The following is a 22,946-nucleotide window of genomic DNA, read 5'->3' as shown; positions in this document are numbered from 1 at the left end:
AAAATGCGTCACGTCTAAAAAAGAACTTGATAAACAGGTTTTGAAAAAACAGGTTGAAGAATGCACACTGAAATAGAAATACAACGGCATTAATCAGGTATTACCAGTTTGAGATGTTCCCTAGGCATGAATAATTATTTATCGCAATATAGCTAGGCCTTCATTATTTTAACATGTTTCAGGAGAGGGAGATAATTTAATCTGAGTAGGCTAAATGGAGCGTCATTAATGTGCCCTTCAAGTTTGTCACAAAAAAAGAGAATATCAAACAGTATCTTATTTAAGCATAAACACTGAATTCTATCAAGACTTATTTCTTTTTGGTTAGGATATTGAGCTAAAGCGGACGGCTGACGGCACACGTTTCGGAGGATGCATCTGTCTTGATCTCTCTCGAGTCAGCGCGGGGGTGGCACCGGTGAGCCGGGTTGAAATAAAAAAAAAAATTGGGCTTTCCAAATTGGAGAGAAAACGAGAAGAAATAATTGCCGATTCCAAATTTAAAGAAAAAAAAGGAATATTGAGCTCAAGTTTTTTGACTGGCGCGTCAGATTCCAATGCTTAAGTACAGTAGGACACCACAGTGAGTCAGGAATCTATATGAAGAGAGTTTTTCTTTTAAAAAAATATAAAAAGGTAGATTTTTCACGAGTCTAAACCAATAACCAGCAGACATACTGTCAATGCATCACCTACCTGAACAAACACAGCATGATAAACCAGGCCAGGGTGATGTTGTTATGAAGTGCATAGACAATAGCACAAGGAGATCAGACTGGTGCATCTACTCCGTGGAGACGTTCCATTATGAATATAAAAGGTCACACAATAACGCTTTTCCCTTCTGGAAATGACTCACAGCTTACGCTGTGAATGCAACCATGCAGCCCTTCTTAGTATAACTCCAGCGGAAACCCCAGACCTACCTGTGGCACAGTGTCTTTCAACCTCCAGGACATGAGCAAGGGAGTATCAATTCTCTTTTGACTCGTTTTTAAAGGAGCGCAGCTTGGCCCACATGAGGACACTGATTTTTTTGAGAGGGGAAAGCTCATTCAAACTCCTTTGTTGAGTATACACGAGAATGGGACAAAAAAAAAAGTACATCAATTTCTACACGACCTCAGATCGGGATTTAGGAGTCCCGTGAGGTTCCAATGTGATTTCCGACAGAAGCACCATATCATTGTAAATGCCATTTGACAAGCAGAAAGGGTGCTGAGTTTCTAAAATGTTATATCAATCACAGTGCAAGACAACACTGTTCATACACACATGGTCAGTGCATGTAAAGGCAAGGTAGTGGGCTACTGCAATGGCATTGTTTAGAACATCATCCTTGCTTGCTATTTGCTAGATCCAGGACCGCAGCCAACTCAGAGGTGATCAGAATAGTACTACCCCCCCCCCCCCTCCCCCCCAACACATACAACAATTCTGTAATGGATCTACAGTCAAAGATCTCTCGGTACTCCCATAAAAAACAGATATCTATCTCTCTCTATATGTGCACAGTTCTGAAATGAATTGAGCATGGCCAGACTGCTTTAAAAGCGTTCAATACACTAGGCCTCCACTCCAATGGAAAGCCACAGAAACACGCTGTGCTGTCGGAGGGGCTTACCTTGTTAATTTTATTGGTTTTGGGGAGCGTTTGGCTGACGTGCAGGTCTGAATACCTGGGGGGTCTCCTCAGGGGGTTGTTTATGTCACAGGGGACAGATTCAGTTCGAACGAGACGTGCTGTAGGAGTTAAACAGAGAGAGAGAGAGAGAAGGTAAAGGACTTTAATATCCTCCCTGGACAGAGACGCTGCTGCTGGAGCTAGATGCATGGCAGACATTATTACCAATCAGCTTTACAAAGAAGAAAAAACAACAGGATTACTTTCCACTTTGCGTAATTTAAAAATAATAGCTTCTAAGATACCTGAGGTCATTCATTATGATATGAAATATTAGGTGCATTTTTCTTTTTGATTATATATTATAATGAATGTGGTAAACTTACTTTCTAATCACCTTAATTGATAAAAAGCAGAAACACATGGACTATTATAAATGCAGTTCATATGAATAAACATTTCCCCAGTTGCAGAATTATGTGTCAACGGGAAGGGAATGGTTTAAAAGAATGTGGAATGAAGAGACAGAAGCCCTTTAGAACTGGAAGGTGAGTAACTGAAACCAGAGTACTGTTAAAGTTAGCTGACATATAATTTACACTTGAATTCGCTAGTGTTTATAATAAACCCTTGCTTTAAGTCACCAGGAAGAGGCAGGTCGTAGTGATTTAAGAAGCCTCAGTTCTTTGCATGCCTTTGTTTCTGTTTGGTTTTGTGTTCTCTCTGTGTTAAGCACTAGCGCTGCGCCACACTGCTGGGATAGCAGACAGCGGAGTCACACATCGGTGTATGTCAGGTATATAGATTGAGCCACATACAACGAGGCAAAGTGAAGTGCCCAATTAAAAAATCATCTCAAAAATAAGGAAAATAAATATGACATTTCAAGTGACATTTCAAATGTGTATGACATTCAGAGTGACATTTCAAATGTAGCAAAATATCTCGACTTAAGAGAAAATTGGATGATGGGACTCAGAATTTGAAGAATCAGACAGGCAGTCATCTTCAGTGCCAAATGCAAAGAGTGTACAATACAATACAATGCAATACAATACAATGCAATACAATGCAATACAATACAATACAATACAATGCAATGCAATACAATGCAATACAATACAATACATACACGCTGAGAAATGATTGGTGTATATTTTTTTCTTTAACTCTAGTTACTATCTTCCAGGACCGTCTTGTAACTCAAGAGATGTTATCCTAGTGCAATACACCTTCAATAAACAACACGCCAATAAGTGTCTACCCTTAAAACAGCTTACTGCAGTGTTTATGCATGGTCAAGTTTGCATTGTTCCCATGCTTTCCCCGTGGTTATACTGTGCATTTACCATAGTTTACCTTGGTTTGCTGTGTTTTTTAATATGCTTCACCTTTTTTTGCTAGTCTTTCCAATGCTTACCTATTCTTTACTTTCACTGTGCTTAATTTCACTTTGCTGTGCTTCTGATAAACTTGTATGAAGGTACATCATGAACTGAGGCTGACTTACTCCGTTTGGATCCAGTGAGAAGTTATATCACGCAGCACTTAATAACATGGGAATTCATGCTTTACAGGGTTATCAGCTCCATCAGCATGGCCACTATAGGTTGTTCAAAGTGCATTATTTAAAAATCAGTTCCTGGTAATGAGATATCAGACACGTGGTGCCCACGGAGTAAACCTGACCGACATTCCTTGAAGGGTTTTCCATAGGCAGGGTCAACCAAGCCAGTGAGATCATGGGGTGAGGCTGGTTGGGGTCAGAAAGCAAGACCAACCAACCAATCGCATCTCATGATCTGTCCTACACTTTGCAGCTGCCCTGCTGGCACAGTTCAGTGGCACAGGGGCACTTCCAGCTGTGTTCCTTCTTACAGAACCGCACCCTTCACTGGACTGAAGAGGCTGCGTGCATTTCCCTAATCGCTTTTACCTGCAATTAGGGAAAATAATGTGTAACAAACAGGCCAGGCTGCATACAGGTCTTCAAATCTCTGGCACAAAATCATGCCACACCTCACTGCCTTGGTGCAAAATCTGGTAACTGATTGATGGCAGGCAGAGGCTAATCTTTTATTTTCATTGCAATTTTTGGAGTGAGCATAACTGCAAGGGAGCAGCAGTGCAGAGTCACTGATGGGTTCTGTGTGCATTGTAACTCATCCATACCTGTGTATAAGTGGCTGCCCTCCTGCTGGACTCCTAAAAGAAAAAATACATTGTCACTCGATCCTGCTATCAGTTAATTCCCCTTAAAACAAACAAGGGGCAGGTTTATTAAGAGCTTTACATCGTAATTATATCTGCACTCTTTATTTAACTAGTAAAAAAACAACTTAGACACACGTTTAAGTCTTTAAATGAAAGTGTTTTTGTTTAAAAGTTTGGCAGCTTCAGCAGTTTGAATTTACATTGAATTTACAACAAATTAGAAATCTGTGACATTCTAACAGAAACACAGTAAGCTCTAACTGTGCCAGACATGTCAAAGTTATGTTGAATCCAGACCTCCACGCTGAATAAGAAGTAAATGACACGGTGGAGCTTCTTTGGTGCATTTGTTGTGGCACTTCAACCTACAAGACAAAATATTTAAAAAAAATGAAAATGTTGGGGACAATTCGCAGTCAAAGTGAATGAAAGATCAGTGAAAATTAATATAGCCAACTGCGATCAGTTTAAAGGAGTAGTTACCCAGACTGACACTTAGCAGTCCTCTTGCCTACCCAAAGTGCTGACAAAAAAACACTCTGCTGATAAACTGTACAAATAAATGCGTTCGGTTTTGCAAATACCTTTATAGATGCATAAGAAAATACAAACTGGTGATGTTACTTTTTCTTTTTTTTTATTTGCTCAAGGCACAAGACCACAGGTCTGGGAGCAAATTAGACTTTCACTTTCCATTAAACAAATATTAAATATGAGTTCAGTATCAGCAATGTTGGCTTCGCTTCCTTGGCAATGCAGGAGGACTGTGCCACTAAGAAATCCCTTCTCCTGTGAGGTTACACTCACACTGAAGCCAGTGTTGATACAGAGAGGTGATGGTAATTAATTATCATGCTTGCAATAGTGACAGCTCCCCAGGGAATTATTAGAATTCTTCTCCTCCTGAAATGTCTAGCATGCGCTTCATTGACTTGAGAGAAAGCAGGCTGTCTGTACATAGATTGCATCTCTGTGTTTATGTCTGTATTAAAATGTCACCACACAGATTCAAAAATGTTATACCCAACATTGTTTTTTTAATGAAAACATTAAACAAGTCCCTTATAGCAATTATAGGTAGAGCTCTAAATAAAACAACGTATCACTGTGAACCCTTTTGAAGGACTATGTTGATATCAACAACATTTTTTCATACAGCGATTCTGGAAATGTAGAAAAATGATTCTTTTATAACATTCCCATTAACACAAGCCCCTTCTCAAGATATTAAAAATGATTCGCATTCACATGTTTCCAGTCCACTTTTGTTTGTGGTTACCTGGGCATTACTACACTGTATGTACGTGTCTATCCGATGGAATCTGTTTGGTTTGTTGCCCCCACATATTTGGAGGCAGTCGCTGAAACACATCACAGAAAAGACCATAAAAAAACGAGCATTGAAAGTCTGGAACATACTTGCAGTTTTTACATTTCAGTCCAAACAGCATTCCTTTCCCACATACTATGCATGTCTGTGACATCCAGTACTTGGTGGAAAACCTGCCAAGACATTAGAAGACATTTGCAGCTCACGTTATACTGCCATCGGGCCATTATATTTAATATCACTGGAGCTGGCTGTGAGAGAAAGTAGGTGACAAGGAATATGAGAAAAAAGAATATGTGTGTTCTCTAAGCAGCAATATGCTTGCATTATTAATATGATGATTATTAGTAGTAGTAGTAGTAGTAGTAGTAGTATTGTGTTTTGTTTTTATAAAAAAAATGAATAAAAATCATTCTAAAAAACAGAAAGAATATTGGGGCTAAAACGACCTCCCCTTTAAATCTGATGATAAATTGCATAGCAATTTGCTGCAGCTTGGGGATTAATTGTGGCAGTTGCAATTGCCTTAATAATCATCAAGATACCAGTCTAGTGTACCTGATCTGTTCTTTAATTGAATACAAATGACCTGACCTTAATGTATTTTATAAACCACAGCGTTACTGTTTCAGTCTGATGATGAAGAAAAGAGACCCCGATAGTGTATTTCAACAGTCGTCATAAACAAATTCAACAGCATGCTGTTAAAAAAAATAATACATAAATAATAAATCAATACCTGCCTGCATAAATAAACACCTCCACACTGCTTCTCTTTCACAAACCAGTTAGCAATCCTAACAATCTGTCACTTCATCACACATGCATTTACAAGGAGCATGACAAAGACACAACTGACCCAGCCGGCTTCATCACTGTCTGAGTGGCAGTGCACGGCTTCGATGTGGCTCCCATCACTCACCTTAATTCTGTTAAACCAGCAGGTAATAGAATATGAGTAATGCTGTTTGACAGAACTGGCGTATTTTCATCGGCCCCTCCATTTCACCTCATCCCAAATTTAATACAGTCTCCTCTTACTGGAAAAAGGATACTTAAACGACAGACATGCTGATAAATGACTAGCCTAAAATGAAACAGATTGTCTTTGTTTTTGACTGTGCATACCGGTGTCTGCTCCTTTTCAAAATAATCTCTGCTGATAGCTAATCCAATAAGAGCCCTTGATTTAATGGGGGTGGATAGCATCAGGCTATTGTTTTCTAGTCTGGCTGAAGACAGGGTCACTTTATTGTTGATGACAAAGCTACAGAACTAGTTTAAACCCTCCATCCATACAGATTTCTACAAACCTGCGGAATCCACATTTCCTTAATGTATATCTCATCAGGATAACTAGAACTATACTCCAGGCTTGATTACCCTTTTATGACATGCTATATATGTCCTGATGCACAGTCAATCCTGTTATGTGATTTTATCACGATTCTGCAGAAACTTTCTCCGAATCTTGGATGCATTAACAAAGACAAACATTTTTTTTTGAGTTGCAGTCAATGAATTGAAAAAAACACACCCATGCATTAAGAACCAGCTTTAGCATTGTCTCCCAGATTAAATATGTAAGAAATGAATTTGCAGTTATTTAAAATCCTCGTATTGATCACTGTCAGGGTGAAATTCATGGGGGGAACCTGTGATGAAAGTGACCCCAAACAGCACAGTCTACAGTAATTAGCATGATATTTCACTTGGGATGCGTTTTCTTCTTGGAGAAACGTTACCTGTGTTTTATTGAATTCCCCAGATCTCTACGGGGAATCTGAGGAGACCATCGAGGCACTGACAGTGTGTCTGCACAGAGAGAAAAGCAAGAGCCATGATTAACAACCCAGGAACTGAAATACTGGAACAGTAACGGAGAGACTACCAGGTTTAACAAATTCATTGAAATAAATGGATACAAAATAAACTACAGAATTAAACGGTATTTCATTTTTTCTGTATTATTCCAAATACCTAAACAACCTTAATGAGTCAAACTGGAACAGGAAAACCAGTGAGATTGAAATGAAATCAAAGTGAATGTTTGCGGAACTCTAAAAATGAAACACTGTACAGATAATTGTTTATTTCCCTCAAGAAACGTTTCCCAGAAATGAAGATACCTCTAGGGATTTGCATTAAGTAAAAATTGCACAGATGATGGCTTTGGTCATTAGCTCCTGTGCTTGCTTTTAAAAAGACTTTTTGGAAAGTCACGGTGAAAATAGCAAACCATCTGTCATAGCGTGGAAACTGTAACTCCTACTGAACCAGGGTTACCACAGTCGTCAAGCCACAGACGGGCTCACAGAAATACGTTTTTAAATGGTAAAAGCTGGTGCTTTGTACAGATGCTATGGAACAGGTTCTTACTCAGAAGACTATGCTGTCGTCTTCAAAAAAACTGTTTATCACTGTATGTACTAAAGTTCAGCATAAATGGACACACACACACACATACATCACACACACACATACATCACACACACACACACACACACGCACACACATTGAGTTAAACTGCTATTATAATCACTGCTGAACAGAACAAAGGTTTATACGGGTTAAGTTGCTGTCTAATGTGCTTTCTCATAGGACTGGTGTGTGAGGGCTTTTGAATTTATGCCAGTAAGGTGGATTCAAAGACCTTTAGAAACTCATTAAACCCACAAGCAAGGACCAATATAAATGCTAAGTAATGACAGAGCTATCAGCACCGACCTACAGCATCTTTACCACTCGCTCAGCCTCCTTCTTTGGTAACGTTTCTGAGGTTTTAAACATAGATCACTCTGAGCTCCCTCCTGCCCGTATGCTACATAAACTTACCAGGCAATACGAGCCAATACATTACCCTACTTATGAAAGAGTGACCATCATTAGGGACCTAAAGGTCGAGGTCACAGCCCATCTGACCTGAGATGCCCACACAAATAAAACCACCCACACTGCAATCACAAAAAAAGATTTAGCAGAATGATATCACATTATCTTAGTTTGTTCAGCCTTTGCAATTTGAAATCAGTGTTTTCTTTTGTTTTTATTCTACTTTTAAAACGACTGGCGTATTAGTTGAAGTCGTATTATGTAAGCTAACAATGCTTGAGTAAAGAGTTAATGAAAAGATTAGGAGTACAAATCTGAGTGCAGCTGTGTGAAGCATGCTGTTATCCGGATGCTATCAGGGAAGCAATGTTTTCTTGCCTGAGAAAGCAGGAGTTGCCTGGTCAAAATGTGGCTGACACACAGGGATAAGCCAGCAACTATGTTTTGCATGGAAAGGGGTGTAAAGACTGTATAAAACAGAAGCACTTGGAGGTGAATTCGAGAAGCAACAAGATCCTCCATGAACACACCTGCGCCGTGTCCGCTGCCTCCCAGAAACTGGGAACTGATCTCATTGCTTCATTTCTGTTAATCAATAGGGGCCTCGTTATTGTGTCTAATGATAACAATTAAGCTGTAAAGTGTGACTTTTGATTACTGGGATCAATGAAAGAAAACTTGTTAAATTGTGCTATAATCCTTGTTGTGTGCCTTCCTTCACGCGCAAAAATACATCAATAGATAATGTAGTTTCCTTACACTTGCCTGCTAATAAATATAGAAATGTGTTTCTGATATACAACAAGGAATCCAGGAATGGAGAAACAAACACCTTGTTGTGTATGCTAAAGCTCTCAGAATGGCTCCTTCTGTTCCACTTACAACCCTCCTCCAAATAATCATTAAAAAACAAAACCCTTCACAATTAGCGTCACTGTTACAAAACGGAGGACCGGGGGAAAGTTTTTTAATTGCTTGTTTTCCATCGTCCACTGTACTCTTTTTACTGTATCAAAGAAGCAAAGAAGCCTGACTTTCTGTTAATTGTTTTAATTAAGCAAGAAATGTGATCTAAAGAAATGAGCAATGTTTTTATGCAGACGCTTATTAAAGTAGTTAGTTCTTCTCGCTAATTGAGCTCATGACTAAGACCCTCGGTATTCATTAGAGAGGTAGCAGTTTGAATTTCAGACGAAGGTACTTTGTTATTTCGTCTTGGTGAGCACTCGAGTTAAGCTGTATTCTTTTGAGAGACCAGATATCTTAAGTGTTGTTTTGTTTTCTCCTCTGGGAAAAGGTTAAATAATAATTATTTTCTGCCCCATTGATGAAAAACGCTTTCAAACATTGAAGCTGGAGATTTTTTTGCGAGAACTAGTTTCTAACTGTGTGACGCATAACACTCGACTGAAGCCCGGTACTTCATGGTTCCGTTCCCATAGCAACTCAAGGAAGCCAGCCAGTCAGAACTGTTATTGGGTCTCTAGTGTTTTTAAATATGATAAGTAAAGGCCCATTCAGTCATCTAGACCAGATACCTAATAAAAATTATTAAAAGAAACTTCATAGCTGCTGTAAAGTCTTCATGTATATTAAACACTACAGTATTACACAGGATATGAATGTTCCAGGAGTAGTTATTCCAGGAATTAGGATGGTTGAATAACAGACAGCAGCATTAAAGGCCTAAACTGCAGGCATTTTCTGGTAACTGTCAAAAAACTGCTTCTGGTGTTCATGCATCATTAGTTCAATCAGAACTCGGTAGAGGTTTGTGTCCTAAACGCTGTGTAGCTGTTTAGCATGCACAGACATATAAAATAGCTTGAATGTATAGATCAGATAAAGAATGTACATTCAATTAAAAAATAAATTAAAAAAAAACCTTCTCAGGCTGTTAAGATAGCTGTTGCAAAGTGTTGTCTCTATGGAAACCATGTAGAGACGTGACCACCTTTGACATGAGGAATGAAAGTTATTAGAATTTAGTGAGCATTACATCTGAAACCTCACAATGCACACTCAATCGCAACAGCACACTAACAGGAATGTAAACTAAATCAGAACCCTACACTGCTCTTCAATATCCCCTTCAGTCACTGCGTGTGTAAATGCACCACGTTAAGTTTCTTATCTCTGTATCTATTCTATCATGAATAATGTTGTTTTTTTTAAGTCTTGGCAGGGCAGCTTCTTGAACTCCATAGAGTTCACATGCAAACTGTTTTAACGTAGGAGACGCACGTGTGTGCACAACCCACCTCCACTCGAGTGTGTGGACAGGGTGGGAATGGGGAAGGGTTATAATTGAAGGTACGCTGCATGTTTAGATATACACTTTCATCAGTCTAAAACAAAGGGCGATGATTACAATATGTCTAATTAAAAACAACAGTCCTTCTGACATTTAGTAGAATTCATTAAGTGAGGTTTACTGGAGAGGAGATTATTAAACACAACTTTCAGAAGCCTGCCTGGGATTTGAATGATAATCCTCCCAAGTCCCAAACCAGTTGCATACAGTAATGAATATCAGCACACTGAGACTCCATCTAATTGAGAGGAGAGATGAACACAAGATGAGTGCCTGTACTAGCGCCAAACAATGCAAACTCAATCCTGGTTTGTCCACACAGCACTAACAATCTTCACCTTACAAAGCGACACAGAAGGACTGGGATTCCATTCTGCACCATCCACTCAACGCAGCAAAATACACTCAAGAGTCCAAAATAAGATTGATTTACTTTGTTACTATCTTCCCATGCTGGGATGATGGCTTTTTTCATGTTCGAACATTCTTTCAAAATTGAAACGCATGGAAAGTATAATTTGTACCATATTACAGAAAAAAACAATTCTCTCTCAGGAGTAAAATATAACTGGCATCTCATCAAAATACCTCTAAACAGATCAAGGGAAGCACTGTGCTGTACGGTGGTCTGTGTGCTGTTCATTACAAACATCATTGATGGTTTGGTTCTCTTTTCACCTTTTTGATACAGTCGTTTATACATGAAGAAATACAAACATGGTCATTTTTGTCAGCGAATACGTTTCAGACAGTGTATGTCTACGAATACGTTTCAGATAGGAGACTGTGTGGTCCAGTGGTTAAACAAAAGGGCTTGTAACCAGGAGGTCCCCGGTTCAAATCCCACCTCAGCCACTGACTCACTGTGTGACCCTGAGCAAGTCACTTAACCTCCTTGTGCTCCGTCCTTCGGGTGAGATGTAATTGTAAGTGACTCTGCAGCTGCTGCATAGTTCACACACCCGAGTCTCTGTAAGTCTGCTAAATAAACAAATAATAATAAAATAATAATGTTGGACAATCTGAACATGCATCCCATTACTACTGCAGTATATCATCTTAGGCACTGCTCTTGCATGCTTTGTGCACAACCTCATAAATATCAGTTTCGCTGGCGTGCCAAAATAAACCTGGTAGTGAAACACAGTCTGCTGTCCTCATTATGCAGGTGCAGAAGGCCAGCTAATTTGTTGGTTTATCTTACAGGTGTTCCTGTGGCCCGCGGCAGCAAAGAGAGGCAGAGCTCCCAGAGATTCATTTAGCATCACATGAAGTACGTCTGCTTGTTTTCTTTTGAGCTCTTGTTCTATAAAGATACAAAGCTGTGGACTTCAGTCAGCATATCACAGCTGTATAACCACAGCTATATATTACAGCAGGTCAATCTGCAGTTATGATGGGTTCCTGAATTTCAATATCAATTATTATTATTATTTTTTTCCCTTTACTGCAATAGGTTTTGCATTGCTTCCACTTAAAATTCCCTTTATTTTAAATATAGCATTGATTAATATTTTTTTGGTTTTGGTTTTTGTTCTAAAATGTGCGCATTCAATTTCAGCAATTCTTTTCCGGTTATGAGGTAAATGCATAATAATATACAATAAAATATAATATATACAGAATAAAAAAAACGTCATCATTTATTTAAAAAAAGTGTGACAGCCCAACAAATACACACAAGACAAATACCCATGGGAAGCACAGCATGAATCGCTGATCCCACTTCTTAGCTTCCTTTGCACTCAGGGGAGAATCCAGCAAGTTCAATCAATCTATATAAGTGCACAATGCACACTTTGGAATGAGCTGGAGCCCATTACTTGTGTTAGCAGTGACACTTTAGGGTTATGTCTGGACCAGTATTTTATTTTTATTTTTGACAGTGTCTTTGTCATTCACAGTCCCCTCACATCATGGGCCACTCGAGGCCCCTATTTTGCGAGAGCGACACTTTTATCGTTTCCGAGGGTGCAGTGTTAATGTGACGCCAGACTAGCAGCTTGTATGCAGTGGCACGCTGCCTTTGAAAATGATTAGAAATGCAAATGCAGTCAGTCTACGATAGAGGCTCTGGCCATCCGTCTATTCATACTTCTCTGGAAACTAGTCAGAGGTGTGATTTGACAGGATGCGGCCCTGAATTACAAAGACATCACTGTCCTAGTTTAGATTTGAGCAAGGCTGCAGTTGGTCGAAAGCAGTATTTGGTGAACGTGGCTTTTTTTTAATCGCAGGAACTTTTGTGTTCACTTCAATTGATATTTTCCATGTGACAGGTTATTCAAAATGCCAGACATTGCTATCCTAATAATACAGTAGGTTAGTCGGAATTTTATTACAGGAACTAAATATCATTGCAGAGCCAGTGTTTTATGGGGTCATATTTCCCTTCCTTTTTCCACCCACGTTCAAAACCTGAATCACATTTCCCTTTGGAATCCTTGTAAGGAAGCGCAGTGAGACAGACCCTGAGTGCGGATCTCATAATGTGTGTGGAGTCTGCTTCTCAATATGCATGCACAGTATATCACACTAACCCAATGGCGCGGTGTTTAGGGTTAGACTTCATTTAGAGGTGATGACTATGCATTGGAATTTCAATACATGTGTCTGTTAATACAAAGCTTAGGCCATATGCATGTAGAAATCTTTAGTACTACCATCTTCATATACACGACAGAAATGTTATGTTGTAGACTTCTGTCCAGACATACCATTTATATATATATTAAGGTATGTGCTGCCAGCCATGAATAAATCTAAATGATTAGGTCTCTACAGGGCTGTTAAATGACATGTCTGATGCACCTCAATGGCTCTGTCAGTGTTTAATTTAATTCCACCAAGCCAGGATTTTCCACTGAACCCCCGCAGCACTTCTGAAACCAGGACTTACTTGCAGAGAAAGTGGCATCGCTGTGAACAGGCGGAGTCGAGGGCAGGAAAGACGGATACCCGACGAAGAAGGACCGCAGGGAGCGCTCGGAGAGGAGAGGGGAGCGCTGGGAGAGGAGAGGGGAGCGCTGGGAGGGGATGTTCTCACAGCTCCCCACGCTGTTGTGGATCTTGAGATTCAGGGGTTTGTTCTTCTTCTTAGCTCTGAAAAAAAAAACAGTAGCATTGAAAGAAGGGGAAAGAAACAGGCGACAATGCTCATTGTTACACTGGTGAAGAAAGTTATCATTATTATTGATGATTTGAATGATCTATTACTATTTTGTCATTTTTACTACTACTTCTGACATGTAAAGCATTTTGAGATCCGGTGGTACGACAGGCGCTATATAAATAAAATATATTGAATTGAAATTGCAGTGTGTGTAAACAAGTCCTTAGCGATTTATAATATAGGAGACTGTGTGGTCCAGTGGTTAAAGAAAAGGGCTTGTAACCAGGAGGTCCCCGGTTCAAATCCCACCTCAGCCACTGACTCACTGTGTGACCCTGAGCAAGTCACTTAACCTCCTTGTGCTCCATCTTTTGGGTGAGACGTTGCTGTAAATGACTCTGCAGCTGATGCATAGTTCACATACCCGAGTCTCTGTAAGTCGCCTTGGATAAAGGCTTCTGCTAAATAAACAATAACACTGGAATTGCTCACCAAGTGTAGAAAAGCTGCTGGAATGCAACAGAGGACCATTACAGTGCTCTGTCATTATCTCTCTTCTCATTTGTTTGCAAATTACCTGAAATGTAATTAGTTTCCTTAGTGTTGTACCAAAACATAATCAGAGGGTTGCTCATAATCAGTCCAGTTCATGACTCTTTAAGTAAAATAAATACATATCATTTGCTACATGAATCATTTCCTGTGATAAGATCTCACTCTGTGAGTACAGCACGGAGGTCCATACAGATGAATGGTGGCATGCTTTAATTACAGTGGGTTTAAATTTATCGGTGTGAACGAGGGCAAATTCCCGATGGAAGAGCACAGACAGGAGGTATCGGAAAGAGCCGATTCCAGCGGGGAAGGGGTTAAAGGGAGTTCTGGTAGATAGCTCTCTCTGTGTTGCTTTCTAGACACTACTTTTTCCACTTTAACATGAAGCTCACCACGTATCACTGTCCTATTTCACTAGGATCATGTGAGAGCACAATGCCTTACTACACTTCAGCCTGCTGTCCGCTCAGTAATCTGCACACATGGTACTTAATTACTTCCTGAACTTTATTGATGCAATTGCCTGTTTTAAGAAGCAACTTAAGATACTAAGGAAACAGCCTGGAATTAGCCTTTTTGTTTGTTTGTTTTGGCAGAAACATATGGCTCCACTTTAGCTTAAACTGCATTAGCATGTGAAAATTGAATTGTGTTACTCTGTCTCTCCATGTCTACCGATCTGCAAATACTCCAAGTGATAGATGTGCAGATTGAAATGGATTGCTAGATCAATAGATTTATTTCCAGTCTTATCGAAACAAGAATGAAAAGCACCCTCTTCTGGAATAAACGTGCCCTGCCAGTGGTTCAGACTGTTTGTTAGAGTAATTTGAGAGCCCTTACAAGCACCTTCGTTGGTTTTTGATGCTACCTCCTCGGTTTGTTCAGTATACTGAACATTTTCATTTGAAATTGCCCGCGTTACCGTCAGCTAGAGAGCCCTCGGGTGCGGGCATTCAGAATACTGAACCTTCAATATTTCGGGGTCCCAGATATCGGTCTCATGTTCGGTATGTTTTTGTGGTCTCATTGTAAAGCAAATAACGCGTTTCAGGAGCACATTTCATTTTCTCTTAACAAAGCCAGTCTCAGGACTGAGGAGGATAACGTGAGCAGTTTGCTTTTCCGGGCAGCAATTACCAGGCATAAGCTGTTACCAAATCACCGCTTATTATTTATTACAGACACCTGCAACCTATCATGTCCAACCCAGCAAAGAATAATAACCATGGGCTAATCTGGTGACATCGTTTCATTGGCTTACACCTGATGAGACGGAGATTCAAATGCAATTGCATCCAAACTCAATCATTTAGTTTTTGTTTCTCAGTGAATTTCAATAAAGTAGGCTGATCATGCAGTCATGATCCATTTCATACACTGCTTTCATATTCATATGAGCATGTGTTCCTATGAACGTTCACCTTTTCCCATTGCATTAAGAACATGATATATTATGGTAAAGGATGTGTGTGTTTGGTTGATTTAAATGGTAATTAAGTCAATTTCATTATAGTTGCACACATAGTTTGTGGATCGCTGTGTGGAGTTTGCATGGTCATTTTGCACTTTTCCTATGCTTTTACTATGCATTTACCACAGTTTAGCATGGTTTGCCATGTTTATTAATATGCTTTACCATATCTCCCTGGGCTTACAATGCTTTCACTACACTGTGTTACACTGCTATGCTTTTAGTATAGTAAACTTTTATAAGGGAATACACTGTACATGTGTAATTACAAAAGAAGCTGGCAATGTTTATAGCAAAACACTTATTACATGTGTCCTGGTATAGTTACAATGCAGTTACATGTGCTAATTAATACTACATAGAATGAAATACTACCATTTAAATATTAACCCCTGTAAAACCAAGCTGGCATCTCATTTACAGTACAGTGGAAATCGACAAGAACAAAAAGGTCAAAGCAGACATGAAAAGCACAGATTATTAAAACTAAAACTGACAAGCCTAATCACATCTGTGCATTATTAAAAGTGAGGCCAGGTTCCATCAGTTTACATTACTTTGAATTCTGCGTTCACCAAAATAGCCACCTTCAGCTCTGAGCAAAAGACTCCTGGAAACACACACAGCATCTATGCAAGGAATGTTTCGTTACACTCAAGTGAGTCATCCTGCAAGTCTGGAAAATGCTGCCATAGATGGTCTGAGTTCCTTTGCTGTGTTCCTCGCATGTCACTGGCAATTCTATTCCAAATAAGTTCAACGGGCATCGGTTCTTTAGGCTGAGGTGTCACAATACCCTGTGTTTCATCTCCTTTCTTCATGTGCAATAAAGCAACGCTGTAAGAAGATTCTATGACATCTTCCTAGGGCTAGGAAGCCACAAGTGCATTTTAGTTTGTGTTTTCATATATATTTGTATTTACTGCACATGTATTCTGTTGAAATCAATTGCTTTCCTATTCTTAGCTCAGTCCAGGGCGAGTAACATTGAGGTCAAATCAACTATGTGTTTCTCCAGCAATGTTTTCCAGAACAGCAGTGCAATAAGAAGTCATGGTGATAGTGTAAATTGAGCTCCCAGTAAAAAAGACACGTGGTTGGTTGTACAGTTTTAACATTCCCCGCGGAGTGCATTTTGTCTTTAATGACCGAGGCACTACGCTAATGAAAAATTATTGAACCATTTTTCTCTTTTGGTTTTAAAAAATAATAATGACTGCCGGTGAATTTTTTGCACTTCCCGAGGGATCTCTTGAGTGTCAAAACTGTCAGAGTTAGTGGCAATTTACAACGCTTTCAGCTGTGCTTCTGAATGTATTTAAAGCTAAATATCTCTGAGGGATGACAGGAGACACACTTAGAGAGGGGGTGACACACAGCGCCCTTCCTCTGCAGAATGTGGGTTCAGTGGTGAGATAGGTTCAGGATGCTACTTCATGCCATGATAGTTTCCAGCTCTGGACTAGCCAGATTATTATACCTTTCTAGGGAGTACTGTGACTGAACACTAAAGGCTCAATTCAATTTACTTTTCAGCTGGGGAGAGGAAAATGCCTCCGTAAAATGATAAGTTCAGGCAATAAATACTGTGAATGCGGAGCAATATTTATTTTGATTGGATTGCCATACATTGATGATCTGTTAATTCAATCCAGCTAAATGGGGATACTATCGGCTAGCAGCTCCCTCGGGTCCAATGCCTGTGTCCCTGGACTCCAAACTGATCTATTTACCAATCAAATACAACAGGCTTATCTTTGATAAATCCAGGGCTTCACAAACCAAAGGCAGCTAGGCTACTCAACACAGAGCGTGACTAGTCTACTGATCAAACAGCTGCTATTAAACAGAAGTGTGCTGTTGTACAGGGCCTATGTTATCTGCACACAAGATAAGATGTACTGTCATTATGACAAGTCCGAGATGAGATAAAACCAAGCTCTGCCTTGAAACATTTCAATTCATTTCAAAGGCACCCTAACACCGCAACTTGCCTTCAGTTTGCAGCCACTTACTTACGTCTCTCTCTCTCTCTCTCTGTCTCTCTGTCTCTCTCTCTCTCTCTCTCTCTGTCTCTCTGTCTCTCTGTCACTCTCTTTCTCTCTGGTATCAATAAGAGACAGTTGCTCTCTTGGCTTGCACATTATTAATGCTTAGTATCCGTGATGGTCTCTCCACGGCCTGTGGCTGTTGAGTTTTCAGACAGGAGGCGTTTTGAAATTCTGTCACAACTGAACGAGCTGTGCTGCCATCAACATGTTTAATTCCCATTCAGCTCCCCGGTCATCTCTCCTTCAGATCCAGCTGAGAGACTCAACATCAGGACCATAACAAACTGAGCATGTAACGTCACTGTGACTCTACTGGAATGCCAAAACTAAGAACATGGTACCGCTGTGGTACTGCTATACCAATGACTCATACCACTGAGGCTGCCTTTATGCAGCTGTAACCCCAATTGCAGGGCCGTGCACCAAGCTAAACATGCAATAAAGGATGAAATGATCCTGGAGGTAGCACCCTTTACTTGCTTTGCCTTTGAAGTTACGGTGAGGGAATGTAAAGAAGGAAGATGGGAAGGGAACATCAAGGCTTTCGTGGGACTTCAGCTACTGGCTTTAAGAAAGGCAAAAGCGCAAACAAAATTAAAAAACCCGAACTGCCCGTCCTAAAGCAGATGACATCACTGCGGCCACTTAAATCTCCCCAGGCGCACACTTCACCACGCAGCTGCCATTTCCAGCGTCCGGGCTGAATAAATCAATTATGCACAAGAAACAAAAGGATCCCAGACACCGACACAGTGGGCTCCTAAACACTCATATAAATTCATAATCATGCCTTCAATTCTGCAGCCGTGTCGAGGCGTGCGGTATTTCATTAGAGGGACTAGACTCTGTTAGGTATTACCTTCTCAGCAGCACATGTTAATACCCCCTTTACCCCGCAGCATTATTAGAGACGGAATGCCAATGCAGCAATTAACATTGATGAGTTTTCTTAGGAACAACACACAGTGCGCCAAGTGCCACTAACGGCTATGAAGTGTCACCTTGTGTGGAATCTGAATACTGCGTGCCAGTCTGTGATGAACTTGTCTGATAAAAGGAGTCTCTGAGATACGATGTCTGTACAAGTCTCTGGTGGGATGGATACGCCTATATAAGTTTTCTTCAGTTTGAAAAAAAAATAAAAATAATGTTGCAAACTAAACTTAAAGCAACGCATCTAGAGAAGTGTATGTATATGAAACACACATATTAATACACAGGAAGGAAATAAAACACGAATAAAATTTGTGATATGCTTTTCATTTTCATATGTTCACTCGCAGATAGAAATATCCAGCCCCAGCTAATTCAGGATCTTTCTCATTTGAGTTCACTGTAGTCGTTCTTTTTTTACAGGTATAAAAATAAAATGACTTCCAGTTATAATGGTGCAAGGGTAAAAATAGAACATCGCAGTTCATAATATGCTTCTTGTTATTGCTTCTTAGTTGCTAAGCTACACAGCGGTAGATACATTAAGATTCAATTACTGGGATAAAACCCTTTGTGCGTTTTTTTTTTCAAGTCACTTCAGTGTTTCAAACAGCCAGGGAGGCGAGCGTTTTCATTTTCTTAACTTCCCACGTCCTCTTTATCGACCTTATCTGGGCTTGAACCTTAGAGGCAAAGCAATACCAGCTTAAAAAGCATGTGAAAGAGATTTTGTGCTTCTTTACCGCAGACACTGGCTTGATCCCTGAATAGACACCTAATGTCACGGAGCTTTGCAGAGGTCGGCAAAACAGCTACAGTGTGCAATCTCTAAGCAGGTGGCTCTGGATGCAAAGTTACCATGCAAGTGTACTGTATGTAAAACTACTAAGAACCACAAGCTGCTTACTCCAAATCGGAAAGGACGCATGCACACCGAACCAGAGACAAACCACTCAGACCTTTGCCCTGGTTCGCTAACAACCACTTGAGTAAGGTGGCAGTGCATTTTTATAAGTGCAATAACACAGTCCAGGGTGATCCAATACGGTGCAGAATCTGCAGGACCAGGTGTGCGGATATTCAACACCCTGTCGCTGTGTGTTTTTATAGCTGCTCAGACAGTATTTTTCCTGTATTTGAGGTGTCAGCAGTTTCCTAAATAACCTGGTGCCAGGAACATGTAATTGGTTGACTATCTCTCTGCATTCATGTTTACAGCAGCATGTGCCGTATGCATCCATTTACTGGCTTTTTTGGTCAACATGTCATTCACGTTACCCATTTACAGTTCCCTCCTAGCTACAGCCAATAAACAGGATTCCATTGATCATAAAAACCAACACGGGAGAATCAGATTAGGGCTCAGACCTTGTTAACTAGGAGCTAGGAGATGCTTGGGAGCCAGCTTTTGAATTTCACTGCCAAGTTGGCTGTGTAAGAATGAGACAAGGTGTAACTGATATCTCAGAGGAAGCAGCTAGTCTATATCACAGCAGTGTTGTAAATAGTGCAGGTAATCAATCTGCACAGTTCTCAGCTCTCTATAAGCATATTATATAGCATATGTAGAAACGTTCCCTGTGGTGTACGATGGTAAAGTGCAATAGAGCTTGAATGTAAAAGGTGCTGTAATAAGCACTTTCATACAAGGAGAAGCACTCTGTTTAAAGGGCCATCGAGGGAGCAAAGCAACAGAACTGGAACAAGCAGGGAGCACCCCTCTCTTATCTGTTGCAAAGTGTGAGTGGCGGCGGGTCGTCCCGCTCCTGAGTCTGCGTGCTGAGAATTCATCCTGTTCTTGGGATGATAACAGAGCCGGCAAACCCAAGCTGAAGTCGTAGATGAAGGGAGATGTGATTTACTCCCTATTCTGTATGTGATTCACAACATTATCACTGGTTTAGCATCGCGCGCCAGAAAAAATACAGGGGTAAACGTCTTGGAAGAGAAGTTATTTTGAATATAGATTCTTAAAACTATTGCAGATTGTTTTCCCCGTGCATGTACTGCCTGTGTATAATACCGTGTACTTGCCAGCGTTTTTCATGTGTTGTAAGCTTCAAACTCAATCTACAATTCAGGTTAACAAAACCTATGTAGTCTGCCGTTGAAATGTTTGATTTGAACTACTCTCCCTTTGCTCAGAAACTCTGATGTTCATTTTACAACCTTACTCTGCTCAATGTTCTTCAGCCTGGAAAGAAAACCTGAACAAATAGAGGTTTAATAAGCTTTATAAATGAGTGCTGGTACTATTAGGAACCCCTGAACAGCACACTGGAAGTGACCAGAGCCAGCTGTCTATCATACTGACATAGGAAAATAGATCTTGTAGGTTTGCTTTGAGTAAATAACAGCGTTTATCATGAAAGGACTCTGTTACTAACACACGGCAATGCAGGTTAGACATGGTAACCCATTCATCAGGCTGTATGTTTACTTGCAGAAGCTTCAGGGCAGTGCAGTGAAGTTCCCTTAGCTACGGGTCTTGGAAAACACTGTTTAAGCAACAAAAAGCTATTTAACCAACTGAGAACCACAGAAAAGGTTGAATTAAGCCATGCTTTTTCAAAAAGAATGACCATTTCTAAGGAGTAAAAAAATCAATGTGATGCTAACATGCCTTTAAGTACTGCACTTGCATTGAAGGTGCAGACCCTAATTGGATACGAGGTCCATTGTAAGCAGCAGCATCCAAACACTCAACGGCGAGTGAATTAACCTTCGATACCTGGTGCCCTGAGAACGCTGGCCGCTTCTTACTAATCATGCTTCTGTTGAAGAAGAGCGAGGAACCCTGCCTGATGCCTGAAGCTATAATGAACTTTGTCAACTTGCTCCTCTTCGCTTCTCCAAACAGTCGTCGTGCCTTTGGGAACATACGACAGGTTCTCATAAGCAGAGCTGCTCAGTAACTAATTGTTGAGTCGAAGCTGCCTACATGGAGGTGGTGAGAATAGCAGGTGAGAATAGCACACTGCCTCTAAGCACACAGATCAAGGGGATTCCATTTTGATTGAGAGAAATAAAGAAAAAAAGGCCTTTCTGCATATAAGCAGCACGCTATTAAAAGAATAATAAATGACAACTCCCTTCATTACAAAAAGCGTTGATGTAATAAAGTCAATCATCCAGCCATCCGGAACGGAGTCCAGCCATTATATAGCCTCCTAACACTATTATTTAACGTATTGTACAATAAAAATGAATGAAAGTCCTTCGGGAAGGGATGAAGAAAGAGTAATGAGGTAAAATGTTATTTGATTACAGACAGCCAAGGAGTTCATTGTCTGGCCGACTCGCTGCGTGATAAAGCCGAGAACGGCGACATGGAGAAAAACTGCCTTTCAACTTCAAAAGCACTGCAGAGGCTACGCAGATCCTGCACATTGTTCACCAAGCGCACTGTGCATGTTAAGCTTTATTCAGTAAAAATACATGTCCTTGCTGTTGCATTATTATCATTAGCATAACTAACCACCACAGGAAGAACTCCAGCAAAAGGTAACCTACAAAAAACATTTCCATTACCAACTTGAACCAAGATTTGGAGCTACCGGCACCTCAAACAAGGATAACCGCACAACAATTATACCACCCCCCCCCCAATGCATGGGCTTTATATTCACTTGTGCAGGAGGGGAATTCACATCCACAAGCACAGCAGCACCATCTAAGGGTTGTATGATACCAAGACCATATACATTTTTCTAATTAGCCTGCTTGCTGTTCTTTGCATTCAGTACGCTTGGGGGCAATGGCAAGAGAAAGAAAAAACAAACTTTCAGAACTTAATGTGATGCAGAAAAACAAAACACAAATGCATCTGCTCTCAAGAGCAGCTGTCGATAGTTTAATTCTGGACCTACATATCAGAGTGCAACGTTGGAGGCAATTAACACATGCATATCAGTGCTAGTCCAGGTATCACTTTTCTAATATATATCGACGGATAAAATGACAGCTACAGAGTCTGCAGGCAGATTAATTCAATGATGGATCCGCCAAAGAGGCTGACAAAGGAATAGAGATGGATAAAGCCACACAGTATCGCACGGCCAGTAATGAGCAGGAAATCCTCAGTGAAGAATGCGTAGTCTCAGATGCTTCACATTCGTTCCAGATGTTTCAGAGGCGGTACTTTGCTGTTGCTAGCTGACAGAACGGAGGTAATCAGCGCAGAGCTATGCCGACCTCGCGCACTTTTGATCCTTCTTAGATCATGCTGATCCAACGCTGCTAAAACATAAGAACACTCCCATAAATGAGAATCAAAAATGGGAGACAGGAATCGACTGATGGGGATAGCAGTGACACTCTGAAAGCATTCCTGTCATTACTGCAGGTTTTAAATACACTTTTAAGGCATGCAGCTGAGGATTATAATCTGAAATGTCAAGAGGTTACTATGTGGGCTGAGGGAGCGTTTCACATAGTCCCTATTAATTAGGGGATGAGAAAAGAAGCTGGAAATAACTGTCGCTTCACTCTGACACTACAATGAGCA

At 40.4% G+C, this 22,946-nt stretch overlaps 1 protein-coding gene across 2 annotated transcripts in view; it reads right to left on the bottom strand.

Moving 5' to 3' along the window:
* The window catches only part of LOC117426911 (kinase suppressor of Ras 2-like), a 73,210-nt gene that overhangs the window by 31,374 nt on the left and 18,890 nt on the right, over positions 1-22,946 (bottom strand). For both annotated transcript variants that reach the window (XM_059032901.1, XM_059032900.1), the window contains exons 5-10: positions 13,214-13,416; positions 6,914-6,983; positions 5,258-5,341; positions 4,136-4,203; positions 3,797-3,829; positions 1,625-1,743 (exon numbers count right to left, since the gene is read on the bottom strand). In XM_059032901.1, coding sequence (XP_058888884.1) covers positions 1,625-1,743; positions 3,797-3,829; positions 4,136-4,203; positions 5,258-5,341; positions 6,914-6,983; positions 13,214-13,416 — 577 coding nt within the window. The remainder of the gene's footprint in view (positions 1-1,624; positions 1,744-3,796; positions 3,830-4,135; positions 4,204-5,257; positions 5,342-6,913; positions 6,984-13,213; positions 13,417-22,946) is intronic.

This window comes from Acipenser ruthenus, chromosome 11 (genome assembly GCF_902713425.1).
Source record: "Acipenser ruthenus chromosome 11, fAciRut3.2 maternal haplotype, whole genome shotgun sequence".
Classification (NCBI taxonomy): domain Eukaryota; kingdom Metazoa; phylum Chordata; class Actinopteri; order Acipenseriformes; family Acipenseridae; genus Acipenser; species Acipenser ruthenus.
Note: the sequence above shows the minus strand (reverse complement) of the source record. Positions and strands in the feature narration are given on the sequence as shown.